Here is a 17916-nt window from a genome sequence, read left to right as displayed (position 1 = left end):
CCAGCTGTGGAAGCGTTCAAGGCCAGATTTTGGATAAGACCTAGAGCAACCTGGCCTGGTGCAAAGTGTCCCTGCCCTTCCAGCCCACACCTTTTATTCCATAGGAGCTTTTACAACCCAAACCACACCCCGCCCATGCACCTACAGACCCACCTTTCCTCAGGTCCTTACAGCCACCGCCTCCTTTTCCCGAGCGCTCCCCCAGCCACTCATTTTTATGGACACCCCTCTGTCTCCCTATAGCTGTTCCTATAGCGGATGCCAATCTGCTTACGCTTTTTGGAAGGCACTCCCAAATCCCTACGGGCAATAAGAGGAAGGCCGAGCACCTGCACACACATCCCGTGCGTGTCCAGGTGCTGGGAATGGCACGGAACCCCCGGCGCGGCGGTGCCGGGGCTGCGGCGGCACCTCCGGTGCGCCGGGGGCGCTGTGCGGGGCCTCTGCTGCCGCTGCTGCCGCTGCTGCCGGGCGCCGCCGCTGTCCCCGCTCGGCGCCGGCCGCGCTGCGCTGCGCTGCGCCATGAAGGCCATCGTGCAGCGGGTGGCCCAGGCCAGCGTCACAGGTCAGTGCGTCCCCGCCGCGGAGCTGCTCTGTGGCTGTCTGGGTGCGGGTGCGGGTGCGTGCGGGCGCTCCCCTCCCCTTGTCCCCCCGCCGGGGTTCGCTCCTTCGCGGCTCCCCCGCGGCCCGGCCCCCGCGGGTGCGTGTGTGTGTGTGGAGCTCTGTGTGCAGCCTTGCCTGGCGGACCTGGGCTGGCAGACACGCTGCCATCGCCTCCTCGAGCGCCTTTGTGTTGGCAGCACAGTCGCAGTGGTCTCGCTTCGCTCGTGTTCGCGGAATCACACGGTGTTCCGAGTTGGAAGGGACCCACAGGGATTGTGGAGCCCTGCGCAGGACAGCCCAGGAGTCACACCGTGTGCCGGGCAGCATTGTCCAGGCGCTTGCTGGGCTCCGGCCGGCTCGGTGCCGTGACAGCGCCTGCAGCTGTGCTGGCGGGGCTGCCCTGCACGGCCGTGCATTGCCGTGCGTGTGCTGGCAGTGCCATCCCGGTGTCCCTCTCCCCTTTGCATGAGCCGGCCCTGCAGTCACAGCCACCCCCGTGCATGGCAGGCGTGCTGGCAGTGCAGCCTGGCTCGTCTTTTTGCACTGCCTGTGCGTGTCAGTGCTGCTGTCCCAGCTACCGCCGGGCACTGCTCTGCTGGGTCTAGCCCCGGTTCCGACAGGGACGGTGTGTCCTGGTGGAATGTCCCTGCTATTGCACTGCTTTGGACCCTCTGTGCTCGGGGTGCTTCAAATCGCCCAGAAGTTTGCCCGTGAGGCAGTGAGTGCCTGCTGTGGGAAGTTATTGAAGAGCTTCTGCCTGTTTGTCTGCACGGGCAGGGCGTGTCTGTGAGGGCACAGCTTGTGTGCACAGCTGGCACCGTGGCCACAGCTGGCACACCCTGTCAGCATGGGGGTTCTTGCTGCCTTAGTTCCACTTTTCTGGGGAGAATGTCAGCTGTTGTTCCTGGCTGTTGAAGAGTTTGGTGGACGGTGCTGTACTGAGCAGGAGGACGGTGCTGTACTGAGCAGGAGGACGGTGCTGTACTTAGCAGGACAGATTTATAGACTGGAGGACTCATACCCTGATCCAGCCACCAGTGCACAGGCACTTTCAGCTTTCACTGGAGGCCTGATCTCCTTTCATTTTGTTAGATGTTTGGAGCTTTTTGTCCCAGTCATGAGCCTGGATGCAATTTTATCAGCTGGGCAACTGGTGCTTATCTCAGCAGCAGGCATTTATTCTTACTACAGTCATCTCAGGGTAAACCACGTTAAGATAATTTATTTAAATTAAAATAGTTTAAGACATTTCTTAGGAAAACACCACAGATCTGCTGTAGTTTGTGTTTTATTGTAAATGTCATTAAAGGGGTTGTTTTCCCAATTAGGAGGGTCTAATTTGCAGGTTGTTGAAAGTCATGTTTCAAAAAATCCATGAGGACTCAGGTAGAAATCACCTGTTCAAAAAAAATGGCAAAGATTGAAGGGAATGGTGGAGTAGAGAAATTGAGTGCACTTCGTGGCATCAACCAGGTGGATAATTTTTCGAGGATTGGGGAGAGTTTTACCGCCTTTCTGTTTAGGACAATTGTAGTATAAAAATCTTCATACAGTGTTTTTAAATGCTGGAATAAGTAACCTAATCTGATGAAGTGGTGGCTTGGAAAGCTTTTGAAAGAATGCTTCAGCGTGATCTTTCAAATTTACAAATTTAGGACAGAGGAAACAGGGTTTAGAATGCTGTTTTCTTTAGTGATTGGACTGCTGAAACCAGTCCTAACTTGTGCCATAAAACAAGACAGTGCATTTAGCGTTATTTTTCTTTTCCCTCTCTGCTTTCTCCAGTGGGTGGTGAACAAATCAGTTCAATAGGACGAGGCCTCTGTGTGCTGCTGGGCATTTCTTTGGAGGATACACAAAGAGAGCTGGAGCACATGTAAGTCACTCCCTTCCTTTTGCCTTGTTCCTTTTCCTATTTGTACATTGCTGATACCTGTGCAGTAGCCAAACAAATCAGCTATTCCTATTGGGAAATATAGGTTTGCTTGTTAGTTTCTCTTCAGATTTTACCTTGAATACAGATTTCTTAGAGTTTTCTCTTCATGTTCCATTGAGAAAAATCTGGTCCCAATTTCCTCGATGTGTTTTTTATTGAGAGCAGACTCTTTTAAATCCTTTCTGAGTTCAAAAGAAATCCATCCTTCAATGATGGGATTTATGAGCATCCTCAGACTCTCCTTTTAGCTTGCACATAAGTTCTGTTCTTCCTAAAGGCAGGATAGTCTTGTCAGTTGTTTGTCTGCAAACAGGAATCAGTTTTGGCAGCCTGGAGGACTGGCTCTGGCCATCTGCTCCATGGCCACAGAATATTGGGATTCAGCCAGCAAACACATGCAAGAGAGAGCTCTCCAGGCGCTTCTTCTGTCTCTTTTGGACTGGTTATTGCTCTAGGGCTGACCTTAGTCCTTGCAAAGGCAAAAAAAGAAACAGGTAATGGAGCTGACTGATGTCAAGAAGAAGGGGTTTTTATTCTCACAGGCTCCATTGGTTTACCTTCCTGTTTGCCTCCCCCAGTGTGTAGCATCTGCTCTGCCATCCCTTCCCATCCCTGCCTTGGTGGATGTGGAAGCTGCTTTTGAATTTTTCAGGCAGGAGATCTGTAGCTACCGTGCTCTCAGCACCAGGTTGTTGGGATGGCTGACACAGGAAGGGCAGGAAGCCAGCACCTGGGCAAAAGGAGTGAGAGAAAGCAGCTTAACCAGGCTTTTCAGGTCCTATTAAAGGAAACTTTAGTAATCCTGTAAATGAAACAACGGACACCTCTATGAAGAAAACAGAGCAGTGGTGATGATTTAAGCCTTTTGCTGGGGCCTTCCAGTGGATGCTTTCAACAGTCCACTTCATTCAGGAGTTAATTCTCTTGACACACACAAATTGGCAAGGATGTTCTTGTAAGTGTGCCTTAGTGATGGCAAAACCCTGAAGCTAGACCATAACAAAGTCTCACTCTGTCTTGCACTGCCTGCCTCACCTCTGGTGCAGTGCAAAATGCCTGGCTGATGGCTGCAGTTGAAACCCTTTGTACTTGATAGGCTCCCTTGATATGCTGCAGGGTGGAGAAGCCAGAAGAAGAAACCAAAGATAGGAGAGTGGCTTGGATGCAGTCCTGTTATCAAAGTCCTGACATGGACTGGGTTGCAGGATCCATTGTGATAAGTCCCCTTGTTGTGTTGAGCCAGTCAGTTCTGTCCCCTGTCTCTAGAAAATCGGCCCAAATTCAAACCACTTTGCTGCCAGCTGCAGTTCTGCCCTGTTCCTTGGATTCCTCTTCTCATCCTGATGAAAAAGTGTTGTCATCATCTGGTTTATGGGGCCTGGTCTGGAAATAGTGCTAGGAAGTGACAAAGCAGGAGGAGTGTATGTGAATCATGACTGGAAACAAAAACCCACAGTTTTAAACACAGTTTAGGATGATCTCATTTCCTACTGAATGTGATTTCCTGTGTGGTGGGAGGATTCAAATTCCCAAAGCTGTTCACACATTAAATAATGTTGTGACACATAGAAGCCGATAGTAAAGAGTGAGCTTTCTTACTTCCTGTGCCATCTTTACGTTGCTGTGTAACATGCATTTATTCTGCCCTGGTGCCACACTGTAAAATGATGGTGTGGATTAATGCCATGACACTGTTGTGTAGCTTTGTGAGGGCTCTTTTGGTAAAGGCTCTGCCTAATGTGGTGAGATTCCCATGGCTGGGAGTCAAGGGGCAGAGGGATATCTTGTTATGTGGAGGCAGACTGAGTATGCATCTGTTATCTCATTCTGTATGGTACCTGTTGATCCTACAGGGGACAATTTAGGAATTATCTTCTCCTCCTCCCAGGGTTCGAAAGATCTTGAACTTGCGAGTCTTCGAAGATGAAAGTGGGAAGCACTGGTCCAAAAGTGTGATGGACAAACAGTATGAAGTGTTGTGTGTGAGCCAGTTTACTCTCCAGTGCATCCTGAAGGGAAACAAGCCTGACTATCACATGGCAATGCCCACGGAGCAGGCGGAGTCTTTTTATAACAACTTCCTAGAGCAGCTAAGAAAAGCCTACAAACCAGAGCTTATTAAAGGTAAGGACAGAAGGTTGGTAAGGTCCTTGCTGTGACCAGGGGACACTCCTTGTGTGTGTCCTTTCTGGATTGTTGCTTTCTTTATTCTGTGATTTTTTGTAGCTGAAGGGATGTTAACAATACTTTCACTAGAGCCTGTCAGGGTGATTGCTCCAGTCTTCCTCTAGCCAAGCCATTTCCTGGCCTTCCTCTGGATGACATGTAGATGTTGTTTTCCTTTTGGCTGCACAACATGAGCAGCCCAGAGAGGCTGCAGCCTTGAGAACAAGCTCTGTGCTCAGGCTCCCTCAAAGGCTGCTGGATGTTTTGTGCTGTATAAATAGATTAACCCAAGAGAAGCATTTTTTTCTGAGGAGTGTGTTTAGTGAGGCTCTCAGGTGTCACCAGTGTGTGATGGACAGCACAGTTCCATCTGTCACTTCTACATCCTGTTAAATGGAATTGTGACAGTGGGAGGTGTAATGTGCTACTTGAGAACAGGTTTTGATTTAGAATCTCTTTCCTCAACTCTGTGTCATGTGTGGAGCAGTTTTCTCTTTATCAGAAAATACCTGGCTTTCCTGTTCATTTGTGCTCTGTCCACACTCAATCTTTTCTGTTTGGTTGTCTGACTACTTTCTGTCCATTTTCGTATTCAGATTTGACTTTTTGCTACACTTGACAGGAGACAAGTTTTTTAGACTATTTTTTAAATGGTGTCTGCTAGTAGATAGTGGTTGGCCTTAATTTCCTGATGAGGAAAAAAGTAAAAAAAGCTGAGGAAAGATTTAGAGGCTAATTTTCATATTGACTCTAGTTTAGGATAGTTATTCCAGTGCTTTCCAAGGAGGCACAGTGAAATGCTCACATGTCCAAAAATGTCAATTTTTCAAGCTTTTCTAGCTTGATATGTTCTTCCAACATTTGTTCCTGATAAGGAATGCATTTCTGATACCCCTTCAGTCACTTTGTATTTTGAAAGCAGCTTTTTGAATTCATTCTCTCAGTGAATAGCAGTTGTGTATCTGAATTGAATATTAAGTGCCCTTATTTTGGCACTTTTTTTTTGCCAGTGCTTTCTGCAAAACGAGCTTTCACTTCTGCATTTTTCTTTCTGTGTTAAAAGCACAGATTGGGAAACCCAAGAGTGCTATTGTGTCAGATAACACATGAATTTAAAAACTGCTGGCAGCACTGGAACTACCTGTCAGTTTATGATTTTGCTTTCTTATTAAGCTGTGCCAGTTATGGTGTGTTGCGCCCAAGTCTGTTAAGATTCTCTTAGGTTGAAGTTTCTGCTGTGCCAATTGCTTTGTCAGTGGGTTGGTTTTTTTTTTGTTTTTTTTTTTTTTTTTTTTTTTTTTTGCTTCTTTGCTGTCTGGAAAATCTGTACTCACATTGCCCCTACATACACACAGGCACAAACACAACAGTTGTAGCTGTTGGGAGATTAGAGTTTGATTTTGTGGATTGTTGTAGGTGCCCTTCCCTTTTGATCCTACAAACTGCTTAATGCATTTTAGAGGAGCAATTTAATCACTGAAAGTGGAATTTGTGTAGCTGAGGCAAAGACAGATCAATAAAGGTCTTGTCCTATCTCCTAAGAGCCTTGTGTTTTCTGGTTCCTGGTTCCAGTAGAGAATTTGGCTGTTGGAAGTTGTAGGTGCTGGACAGGCAGCTCCTCTCTGCTCTCTGGTCTAGCTGGAGCTTGCCAGTCAGGAGCTCAGGGTGGGAAGTGTTCCCCAAACAGAGGCACAACCCATTCTTTCACACCAAGAGCAGTGACAAATGAAATCTTGGAGAAGGTTCCTTCAGTTCAGAGCCATGGCTCCTAGGTCAGCACAGTTTAACACATGGGCACCCATATCTAGAAAATAAAAGGATGCATCAGAAGTCCCTGCTTGTTGTGCTTCAGTGCTTTCTTGTGTTCTTAAACATCCCACTCCCCTCTGGGGAGCAGAGCTGGTGTCTGAGGCCTCAGCACTCTTGTTGTGCAAGCTAATATCCAAATATCAGACCTACCAAGGCTCCTCCTTATGTTTCAGGGCCCTTGCTCTCTGTCTTGAATGTGGATTCTTCTGAGGTAGTAAAGGTTAACATGGCAAGGAGTGTGAAATGTCTTACTCCCTTAGTAGTAATATCTAAGTAAATATGAGAAGGTTGTTCCACAAGGAAGAGTTTAACTCAGATTAAGGTTTGGTACAAGTTGAAAGCACAATTATTCTCCCTGATTAATTCCCTTTGTGAGTGTTGTCACTTCAGAATAAGTGCTCTTATCTGGAGCAACAGTATTCACATGAGGTTAATTAAGAATAACTTTCCAAGTAGACAAGCTTAGAAGTATAAAACCAGTGTGAAATTTCTAGGTCATAAGTCTTGAAATACATACAAAAATATTCTGGAAGTAAATGATGCCTCTTTTTCAAGTGTTTATGGCTCAGATGTGGCTTCTCTGACTCATGTCAGGTGCAGGTATTCCATCTGAGGAAGGCATGCCTGCTGGGCTTTTAGAGGCAAGGAATTTGGAGAGGTGGGTGTCCAGTGGAATGAACTTGTCATTTTAATAATACTTCTGTTTAGAAGTATTAAATTAAATTGAAGAAGTATAATACTTCTAGGATCCTATTTTATTGCAGAAGATGTTGCAAGATGAATTGATCAGTCCAGAAGTCTTATAGTGGGGAAAGATGAAGAGCAGTAACTAGAAATTTAAATGTGTGAGGAGAATGGGAGGGAACTGTTACAAGGAGATGTTCCTTGACACTAGTTCTGCTCCCAAAACAAGATAGAAAGTGCTTATGACATGGGAGTACTTTGAGTGTTCTGGTAAAGTTGGATGTTTATTTGACCACTTTATCAGCCTCTGGAAAAAAAGGGCTTGTAGAGTTTACTTTTTTCTAGGTCCATACATATGAATAGGAAATGGAAAAGACCAACCCTTTTTGTAAGTGAAGTACAGCAGAGGGATGTAGAGAGCAATTTGGAAAGTTGTGCTCCCACTAATAAAGTTTAAGATAATAATCATTGTTTATTATTTTGTTAAAGAAAGATGCATTAGTTTTGACTGGGTTTTGTGGTCACAGGGTGTAGGTTACATCTGTGTAACTCTGAAGGACCAGCCTAAGTTACCAGCAGGAATGTAGAAATGGCTGTAGCAGATTGGGACTGAGCTGCACCCCAGTGTCCCTGCTCTACAGTATTCAATTGTCAAATGCTTCAGAGTAGGCTTCAGGTCTTCTTACCTTTTGCCTAGCTATAAAGTTTCTTCAAAATATCAGGTGGTCAGTTGGACTGGATCCCTAGGCTGAGCTGTTACAGCCTTTGAAATGTCATCTCCTGGCAGTGAGAACCATCCTGCCTGTCCTGACTGTGGACACCCTGATTACCTGCAGACTTGGTTTGCTTTGTGCATGTTTCTCTACTTAGCTGTGTATTTATCCTCTCTGAATGTCAAGCTACATACCTGGGTGCACATACACTGGTTTTTTTCTTAGTAGCTTTCTGCAGTTAGCTGCCCTTTTATGTATTTTTTATTTCTTTTTTGTATCACTTTTGGTAAAAACTTTGGTGTGTGTTATCCTCCCAAGGGCTCTGAGCACTTGTCTCTTCCCTTTCCAGATGGCAAGTTTGGTGCCTACATGCAGGTCCACATCCAGAATGATGGTCCTGTAACAATAGAACTGGAGTCCCCAGCAGCCACTGTTGATCCTAAACAAGTAAGTGACTCAAAAGGCTGGAAAGGATGATGTATCCTCTGCAAATCTGTAGCATTCCTGTTGTGAAGCAGTACAGCTTCCATCAGGTACAAGGACCTTGTCCTTCCTGTGCAGCCTCTGAACAGTCAAATAATTGCATTGTTTTCTTCAGTTCCCTGGCCTGTTGGTGACTGCCTGCTGTCCTGGGAAAGGTTGTGTGTGTGTAATGCAGAACAGCTTTTCACAGTTTATTCATCCTCATTAAAGCTGTTGTTTAATCATGACTCATTAACAATGTTTTTAATAAATCTGGACCACCCCCCTGCCTTTAGTGAAGTTTCTTGCCATGTGGGAGCTTTGGCATGTGGGTGACACATGGAAGTGAAGAGGTGCCTCTCTGTCAGAAACAAGGGAATAGTGAATTTCAATCCTGAATTTAAGTCTGGAGTGGACAGGAGAGTGAGCTAGCTCTGCTGAGGAACAGCCCAAGCTGTGCTGAAAGCCAAATGCAGTGCTGAGGCTTCCTCATCCCCTAAACACAACAGGGGCCAGCTTTTCCAGGCTGAGAGAAAAGGGGCAAAGGGGATTGTTGTGCTTCAGCAAGGCCACACCAACCTTATTTGTATAATGCTTCACTTAACCTTGGTGAAATTGTTACTGCAGTTTATAAAAAGGGCATGAGGGAAGAATCAGGAAACTACAGGCCTGTTAACCTCACCTCAGTGCCTGGAAAAATTGTGGAGAAGATCATGCTGGGTGCTACTGAAAGGCATTTAAAGGACACTGCACAGTCAGCATGGATTCTAAAGGGAAAGTCCTGTCTAACTGATTTCATGCTCTTCTACAATAAGGTCACCTGCCAAGTGAAGGAGGGGAAGGTGGTAGATTCAGTTTTTCTAGGTTTTAGTAAAGCTTTTGTCACTGTCCCTCACATCAACAAGTCCTCCAACTGTGAAACGAGCAGACACAAGTGCCCTGGGTTGCCTTAAACAGCTTGGTTTGAAGTCGGTTTCATTTTTACCTTCAAATTCTGTTCTAGATTCTTGTGTCATGTTTTAGCCCCTGAAAAAATCTACTTCTGTCTCTAGTCTTTTCTTCTGTACCCTCAGAGTTTTAGAGTTCTCAGGCCAAACCGTGCATAATTAGCAGCAGCAGCTGTTTTTGGAGTGAGAACTGCTGCCCAGTGTGTAGGTGTAAAATAACCAAGGTGTGCAGGATTCTGCAAGGTTTCATTTCTTTCTTGGGGAATATTGGCTTGTTTAAAGGTTTTGCTTTCCCAGTTCAAGGCTGCTTGCTTTATCCATCTGACAGCACCTTCCTGGTGGTCACAGCTTGGGCTGAAGACAGGGTTTTTAAACTTTCTCTGGCAGTGTAAGGCTGAAAACTCCCTTGACAAGCCTCTTAAAAGGGCTTAGGGTTTTTTCATGTGCCCTGAGTTAGACACAAGGGAGAAATTCCAACAGGAATTTCAAGGGGTCAAAACAACAAAAGCTTCACTAGTAAACTTCAGAAAATCAGACAGCTTTGGCAAAAATTTAGAGCAACATCCAGTTAACACAAAACATTTCACAAAGCATTGGCTTAACCTATTCAGCTTCACAAACTCAAAACCTGTTCAATTTTAACTTGTTGAAAACTCAGAGGAGAGGGAATTAGAAGAAAGAAACAGAAAAGATACAGAAAAAACTGAATATAACTTCCATTCCTGGTGCCAGCAATGTTCAGCTGATAGAAATTCCAAGAGGAAGTGGGGTCAAGACATCCATCATGCATAGTGTGATGAGGGAGAACCAATTTAAATTGTTGTTCTCTTTCCTCTTCCCTGGCAATTGCATTCTTTTTTTGCTGACAAAAATCTGTTGATTTGTTTGTAGCATGGGAAGTAAGGCTTAGGGATGGTGTGGTTTTTATATTTGAGCTTTCAGCTTTAGCAGGAAGAGATAACTGAACCATCCTGCAGTGTTTAATGTGATGTTAACAGGAAGAGATTAGACAAATAATTGCTGATGAGTAGCTCTTTTATGTCATTGGATGTGACAGTGAAATATCTTATTTTGTCTGAGCAATTGTCTGTGTTTGTAATTGGTAATCAGAACTTTGTAAGTCATTTGCAATGTAATTAGTAAAAATACATTTGGATTAGTCAATCCAAATGTATTTTTTGTATTACTTGTGCTGAGGGATATAAATAAATCGCTTCTCTTTTATACTTGGGGTGATCATGTTATCTTGTGGTGGTAATTCACTGTTTTTTTAAAATTTTTGAAAATCTCAGCCTTCAGGGTTTTTTTTTCTTTCTTTTTTGTTTTGTTGATACATGTATTGGTGTTGTGAATCTAAGTTTCAAGTTTTATACAAATGCTCACTTTTACAATTTTTTAGAAATAGACTTCTGAAATAATTTTATTACATGATGTATTTTTTCCTTCCTGTGTGAATAGCTGACAAAACTTGAAAAACAGCAACAAAGAAAAGAGAAGACCAGAACCAAGGTGCCCTCTGAGTCAAGCAGAGAAAGAAATGCCCCCCGAAACAAGGATGACCCCAGTGCCAGCAGCGGAGCAGAAGGAGATGTGTCCTCGGAAAGAGAGCCTTAGCTCATCCAAGGCAGGCCTCAGGTTTGGCTGCTCCTCTCCTCTGGAATGCTTGGCTCCCTGCCTGTTTTATTGAAGCAGCACATGTAGAGAGTGGCATTAGAAGTGCTGGAAGGTGAAATTTTATAATCTTGTTGGTTTTATAAATTTTGCAACCTCTGCTCCCGTCTGCAGTCGCACACCAGAATGTTGGGGTGGGTGTTGACCTCTTCCCAGCTTGGCTGGAGTTGTGGGTCTGGCCCAGTTGTGACTGCTTCCATGTTGACTCAGGAAATCTGAAAGTTTGATCTGATAATACAGCAGTGACTTAACTCAGAATCCTGCTTTGTGTTCTTCAGATAGACAGAGACACAGGGTTGTGTTTCTGTCTGTCCTCACCTAGCAGGGAGCTCGCTCTGGAACAGCCCAAATACAACACAGTCCTCAGCAATGGAGGTGGAAAACAGCTGAGGCTGGAGACAGGGCAGAACTGCAGCTTCCTTTCATGGTTCTTACCTGCCCCTCCTCAGTTTTGTTCTTTTCCCAGGATGAATTAGTCACAGGCTGTTTTATAGACCTCCACGATTTAATAAGGACATTGGGGCAGGCATTGAGAGCCAAACTTGCCTGAGCAGCAGGAGATGTTCTCTGCCTTCAGGCACTCGACCTGCAGGACATGCCTAGACATCAGTGAATGGAATTAGGCTGAATACAGACCTGAATCCTTTGTCATGGATTATCTGCCTATGTAGATATGTGTTTATCATACTCTTCCAGTCAGCTTTAAGCCTTCAGGACACAGCTTTCATTACCTTCCCTACCCATTCCTGCCCCCAAAAAGCTACATTGCTGATTTTGACTTTTCAAATGTGTTGAAGCTCTAAAGAAAGTGTTATTATCCTCATCTGCACACTGAAGCTCTGAGCTGGCTGTGCAGTTTAATTATTAACAGCTTTGCAAAGTTAAGGTTTAACTTTTCTCTCATTTTCCTGTCCCCAGAGTTTAGTCTGGCTGTGATTTATACAATCCAGCATCATTCATTGCTCACAAAGTTCCTTACTTTTTTTTTTCTTTTTAAATCCATAATTTCCCAGGTGGTCAGACATTAGGTGATGATTTCTGTTCTGTACAGGGTTCCCCCCCACTGTTTCTGGGTTGTGTGTTGAAATAAGAACATTTTAGAGGGTGTGCAATGTTATTGGAAAGATTGGGTCAGTCCAATCTTTCCAATAACATTTGGATTTCTAAGGAGCTGAAGGTCTCTCAAATGTGGCATACAGATAACCTAGCATTAGTTTTCATGCTGTGACAATAAGTAAAGATTCTTTCCTCCATGGGATTTGAAGGACTCCTTCAGTATTTCTGCTCTACCTACAGTAATGTTCCTGTTTGTTTGCCTTCCACAGTTTCTTACACAAATGCTACACTGAATTCTTGAAGAAAGACCCAACACTGGCCTCAGCAACACTCTTCAGCGACTTTGGAGAAGGATGGAAAATGGGAAAGCAGAGCTGAGACATTAGAAACCTTTCATTCTGTATTGAACCAACCAAAGCAATGCTATCAGATTCAGTTGTTAATGTGTAGTGTCAGTAGTGAAAAGGACTTGTGACATTTCTGTGTATGCGTTCTCACACGACTGCTGAGTAAAGGGTGACTGTAGGCAGATTGTAGCAGAGCATTTCACTCTCAGTACATGAGCTCCATTTAAAGAATAAATCAGGGTTTTTCCTTAAACTTACACTTGAATTCTGAAAATTCTCTGAGCAGGCTTGTGTATTGATTCTCACTCCGTGGTGTCGTGTGCTATCTGTTTCCATTGCAGTGTGCAGATCTGTGCATATTTTGGTAAATTGTTAGCTGCTGCCTAGCATCAGGTTAGGCAGTCCAGTCTTTCTGCATGGATTAAGTTATTACAAGAGAAGATCGGCCTCTAGTTGTTTATCATGTGGAACACATGTGTCTTGTAAACTTTTTTAAAACCAGAAAAAACTTTATTAAACAAATGATGCCAGCTGAGTGCCTGTTGGTTTTTGTGTATTGCACTCCCTGAGTCACTCCTGGGTGTCACAAAGCAGGGGACACCGAGCTAAAGTAGTAGGCCAAGAAACAAATATTACTTCAGCTCACCCACCTTTCTGTGGAAGGTTAGAAATCAGGCTGGTGACCTGAAATCTTTGCTGTTTCTAACACATCTTAGTAATTTATTTTGTGGTGGCTATCAAAATGCCACACAGGTGCTCCACCTACTGCATCCAGGGCTGCTGACAGACACTTCTGTCACATCAGGGGAGGCAGATGAGCATTTGGAAACTGCCAGCAAACAACAAGAGCTGAGAAGAAGCTGCAAAATTGCCAGGAAAGCTTCGGGGGAAATGAAAGACTGCAGGTTGTTGCACTTTGACTTTTTTCAGAGATGATGGCACCTTTTGTATTTGCTGTTCCCCAGGTCTGCCTTGCCCTTCCAGTCTGCCCTGGGCCCCTGCTGTGACTGCCCGGATGCACAGCTCTCTCCATGATTGTTGGGATAACTTTTACTCCAAATGCACAGCACAGTTACAGTGCTGCACGCCGTGTAACCACTGCGGTTTTTATTATTTAACTTGTAGGCTGCTTGTATTGTAAAATATCAGTCAACCAAGACAGGAGATTTAGAGCTGCACCCTGACATGGTTATTTAAACACCATGAAGCTTAAGTAAAGATTTGGCAAGCTACACAGCTGGCATTTGAAAAGGAATGGTGAGAGGGCAGGAAGTGTTACACATGGTCTTGCCTTTAAGAATTAATTTCCAATGTGACCATTTATTGAATCCGGGGTACTCCTGATGCAGGGAAATGATTGGCATCTGACTCCATTGATTCAGATTGTTGAATAATTGCTTTATTAAGACTATATTATATTACATTATACTATATTAAAGAGATACTATACTAAGCTAAAGAATACTAAAAGGATACTAAAGAAAAACCCGTGACTGTCTGAGACAGCCAGGACACAGCTTTGACCCAATTGGCCAAGGAAACAAAACAATCTTCAGCAGAATCCAATTGACAAATCACTTCAGGTAAACAATCTTCCTAACACATTCCACATGTGCAAAAACAACAAGAGCAGAAGGTAGAGAAAAGAATTGTTTTCTTCTCTCTGTGCTTCTCCAGGAAAAATCCTGTGGGAGAGAATTACGTCTCTCTGTTCAGAGAATTTTAATGCCACATCCATTATATGCAATATAAGGAAAAGCTGTGTGTTTGGGACAGATATTTCCTGTTGTCCTGTGCCCAGAGTATTTTTAAGCATCACAATTAGTTTCAAAAAAACCACCAACCAGCCAAGCCTACTTCATTTAAAAGTACTGTTTACTTTTACAAAAGTTATTACCTTACTCTACTGCCAGCCAAACTTTGGCAAGGCCACTTTTCCAAGTGCAGTCACATGGCTTTGAAATTGGAAATTTATCCCATGGATATTTCTGCTTGTACAGAGCTGCAAGCAAAACCCAGGATGCATGAATTCCTATGTTTTGTTCCTCTGCTTGATATTTCTTAGGAAAAAATGTTTTCTCAACCGAAGACACCTCCAATGGAAATTGACAATGCTGCTAATTGTCATGAACTGCCTAAAACCAGAAAATACAATTATTATAACACTAAAAAACTTTTGCAGGTGTTTTTCCAACATCTCCATTGAGATACTGGCCCTAGGGGCTATGATAGTTTGGAAAATAGGATTTTAAGAATGGAACAGTCAGAATAAGTGATGTTTCTGCAAAGCTGTTTGGAAAAATGATCAGAGTATTTTATTTTGGGATGTAAATACAGTAATCAAAGTCAAAATAACATGACTATTGATGTTAGTACCTAGTGGCTAAGCTCATAGTTTAGAAGCTAGTGTGGACAATAAATTAAAAATGTTCTCATTTGCAATATGCTCATTCATGGAGCACCCCCACTGACTAGTGGAGTCTCCTCCTTTCAGTACCTGCCCAGCAAAGGGCAGACAGATCTCCCCAAGCAGGTTTTCAACTGGTGTGAAGTGTCTGCTCTTGTCTGGCTGCTAGTCCATCCTGAGCAGCCCCAAAATGTTCTCAGAAATGCCCAATTTTAGTCAATTTTTCTTGTAAGTGTTTAGAAGTGGTCCTCTGTCAGCTCAACTGCATGTCGCTATGGATTATGCAGACAGCAAAGGTTTGGTGAAAATTTAAGAAGAGATTTCTAAACTCTTTGCATGTGTTTGATTCTCAGTGGAAGTGACATGGCAGGGCCTGGCCGGAATCAGAGCAGATGCTGTGAAAATACAATGGAGCCAGGTCACCTTTCCATATTCTGGAGTACACACTCATTCTCACACCAACCTCAATTTTATTGTAAGTTGTTCTACTCCCAATGCCTTAGGAGGAGAGCACCCTGTCTTCTCCCCAGTCCATGGACAAAGTCATTTGCCAGGCCAAATCCCAGTCCTTCCTATGAAAAGTGACTTCCTGCTCACCCTGGCATAAATGGCTCAAAGCTGAGCTCTGTCAAAGGGATGAGGAGCCAGGATGAAGTTTCAGGGGTTTTTGACAATGGTCTTTGAAAATAAACCATGGAAACCTGAGCTATGGCTGGTCTTGGAGTTTCTCCTTTCTGAGAGCTCCTCTGACTTAATAAACAGTTTAGTATTTGCAGCCAGCAGTATCTGAATGTGTTTTTGTTCTTTGTGAGTTTAACCTAATAGCCACAATATTTTAGGGCCGCTCCTTGTTTTTCCAGGCCCAAAAATGATTAATTAATTGATTTAATAAATACATTGTCAACATATAGATGTGTGGGGAATGTGCCTCAGTTGTGACTTGGGAAGAAGAGATTTAACTTTGTGTAAGACAGTACCTTGCTATGGTGTGCACTTCATGCACAAGTGTTTTTCCTCTTGTGTTTAGCTTATCTGGCTGATGTTGACCAGTGCCAGATGAGGTATGATAGTAATTTTTTTTCCTTTGAGAACTAGGACTCATTTATAAGGGTTGTTGAAAAGCCTCTGGCTGTATAGAGCATATATATGTCTTTTTACTAATCCTTCTGCACTAACACAGCTGTATGTATGCAAAAGGTTGGAGCACTTGGGGGTGAACAGTTCATATGGCAGATGTTATTAACCTGTAAAAGCCTTCCATGGCATCCCTTACAAAACTTTGAGTGTATTGGTTTTGTGGTAATGGAAATGGCAAATCTTGACTCAGAGAGGGTGAGGTGTGACCGGCTGCTGAAGCAGGACCAGGGATGTTTATTGCTTTGAGACTATTTCCCTTTGTGCCACCTGGTGTCAGCAGAACCTAAGAAATTGAAAACCATTACAGTGGATTAAGGTGGTTTTCATTAACGACTCCTTCCCTAAAGAAAAATTACCATTCCAGTGATAATTGACGCTGCTGTTTCTTCAGAGTGCATTTGGTCTAAGTATTTGCACTCTCCACTGTGCAAATACATTAATTTTTCTGCACATTAACCCAGTGATCAGCATGACATTTGTGCAAAGCCCTCAGCCCTGCAGAGGAGCTGCGAGGGGAAGCAGCAGCTCTTTGTTACCACAGCTCACACAGCCTGTGCTGCCATCAGCGCTGTCTGGGCTGCCCTTTGGAAGCCTCAGCCTCTCAGCTCCTCGGGCCAGAGCACTTCTGTCAAGCTACAGGACTGCAGCTTTGGCAGCACCAATAGATGTGTTCTGGGTGTCAAGGCAGGAGGTGGATTTCCTGAGAGGGGTCCAGTGCTTACAGTCACTCCAAGGACTGACAAATAGGTGGGTGCCTTTTGAATGAAGCTAGGGTATGATGCTACTCACATTCGTGTCTACAAGATCCCTTTTAGGGGAGGTGGTTGCTTTTGCTGGTGCAGTTTGAATCAGAAAATGAATATTTCTTTCATTCTGGCATGATTTTGTTTCTTTGAGGTGCTCTCGCTCCTCAGAACACACACACTGTTTGTTTTACTATGGATTTTTATTTCTACCTCGTGATAGCTCCAAAGAAGTTCTCTCTAATTGCTTTTCTTTGTTTGTTTGGGGTTAGGGGGACACAAGACAGGAATGTAAAGAGCAAACACAGTGGTTGTCAATCCTAGAATACATTCACATTGGAAAAGCAATAGTTTCAGGGGGATGCTTCCACGGGGCAGCCAGCTGGAATATTTCTCCCTATGGAGAGTTGATTATTGTGTCATGGCCTCACAGTGCTGAGGTTTGCTGTGTCTGAAGCAGGCACAAACAGCAATCAGCCAGGCAGCATTCCCTGGTGTGCTTTAGGAAGAGGAACAGTGTGAGCAACAAGATTGTGGTGCCCAGCTGAGGAACTCCTGGCCAGCGTGGAAAATTTCCAAGAGGTTGATAAACATCCTTAGAAAAGAAACCTGAGCAAATCCTCCCGAACCTGCTAGAATAGTTTATGGTGTGCTAATACATAGTGAGCACTTGATGAAATGGGAGGGAGAGTGGAGCAATGCAGATGTTTCTTATGGATTAAAAGGAGTACCAATGAAAATGTTAAGTTTTAGGAAATTTATTGGAATATAGCCAATGGGCTTCATAAGTAGAAATACTTACTGCAACCACGAAGTTGTTGTGTGCCTGTTGCAAAACTGCCTCTGTGTTTCAGGGGAGAAGAGGGAGGTGAGCAACTCTTTTATTCCAATTAGTTTAACATCCACATATTTTTAACACATCTAACAAAACATTTTATGAATAAATTTCCATTTCCCCACCTGTGTTTTGGGGAAATCCATGTTGTTCTTCTATAAAACTGATTAAAAATATTTCTGATGGTAGGACAAATTGTATTTTTTCCATTACGCTCCAGTGGTGAAAATATACTGAGCTAGCCAGAATGTTCCTGCAAATAATTACAGTGAAATATAATGTATTATGGATTAAAATCCATAAAGAAAATTGATCAGAGTATTTAGATTCAGACTAATGTAATTTTCTAAGAGGAGCTATTGTTGAGAAGTCCATGGAGTCATATGCAGCCACATGCTGA

The 17916-nt window shown here is 43.8% G+C and overlaps 1 protein-coding gene across 2 annotated transcripts; it reads left to right on the top strand.

The window, feature by feature from the left end:
• Window positions 1-420: 420 nt before the first annotated feature.
• On the top strand, window positions 421-12929 carry DTD1 (D-aminoacyl-tRNA deacylase 1). 2 transcript variants are annotated; one of them, XM_064415222.1, is made up of 6 exons: window positions 421-565; window positions 2389-2479; window positions 4428-4663; window positions 8261-8358; window positions 10779-10944; window positions 12317-12929. In XM_064415222.1, the coding sequence occupies exons 1-5, from the start codon at window positions 523-525 to the stop codon at window positions 10932-10934; spliced, it is 624 nt and encodes a 207-aa protein (XP_064271292.1). In that variant the 5' UTR covers window positions 421-522; the 3' UTR covers window positions 10935-10944; window positions 12317-12929. The 2 variants fall into 2 exon arrangements, with proteins under 2 accessions (XP_064271292.1, XP_064271291.1); XM_064415221.1 differs by having other exon boundaries at window positions 10779-10955.
• Window positions 12930-17916: the final 4987 nt, after the last annotated feature.

The sequence above is a fragment of the Passer domesticus genome, chromosome 3 (assembly GCF_036417665.1).
Source record: "Passer domesticus isolate bPasDom1 chromosome 3, bPasDom1.hap1, whole genome shotgun sequence".
NCBI classification, from domain to species: domain Eukaryota; kingdom Metazoa; phylum Chordata; class Aves; order Passeriformes; family Passeridae; genus Passer; species Passer domesticus.
Note: the sequence above shows the minus strand (reverse complement) of the source record. Positions and strands in the feature narration are given on the sequence as shown.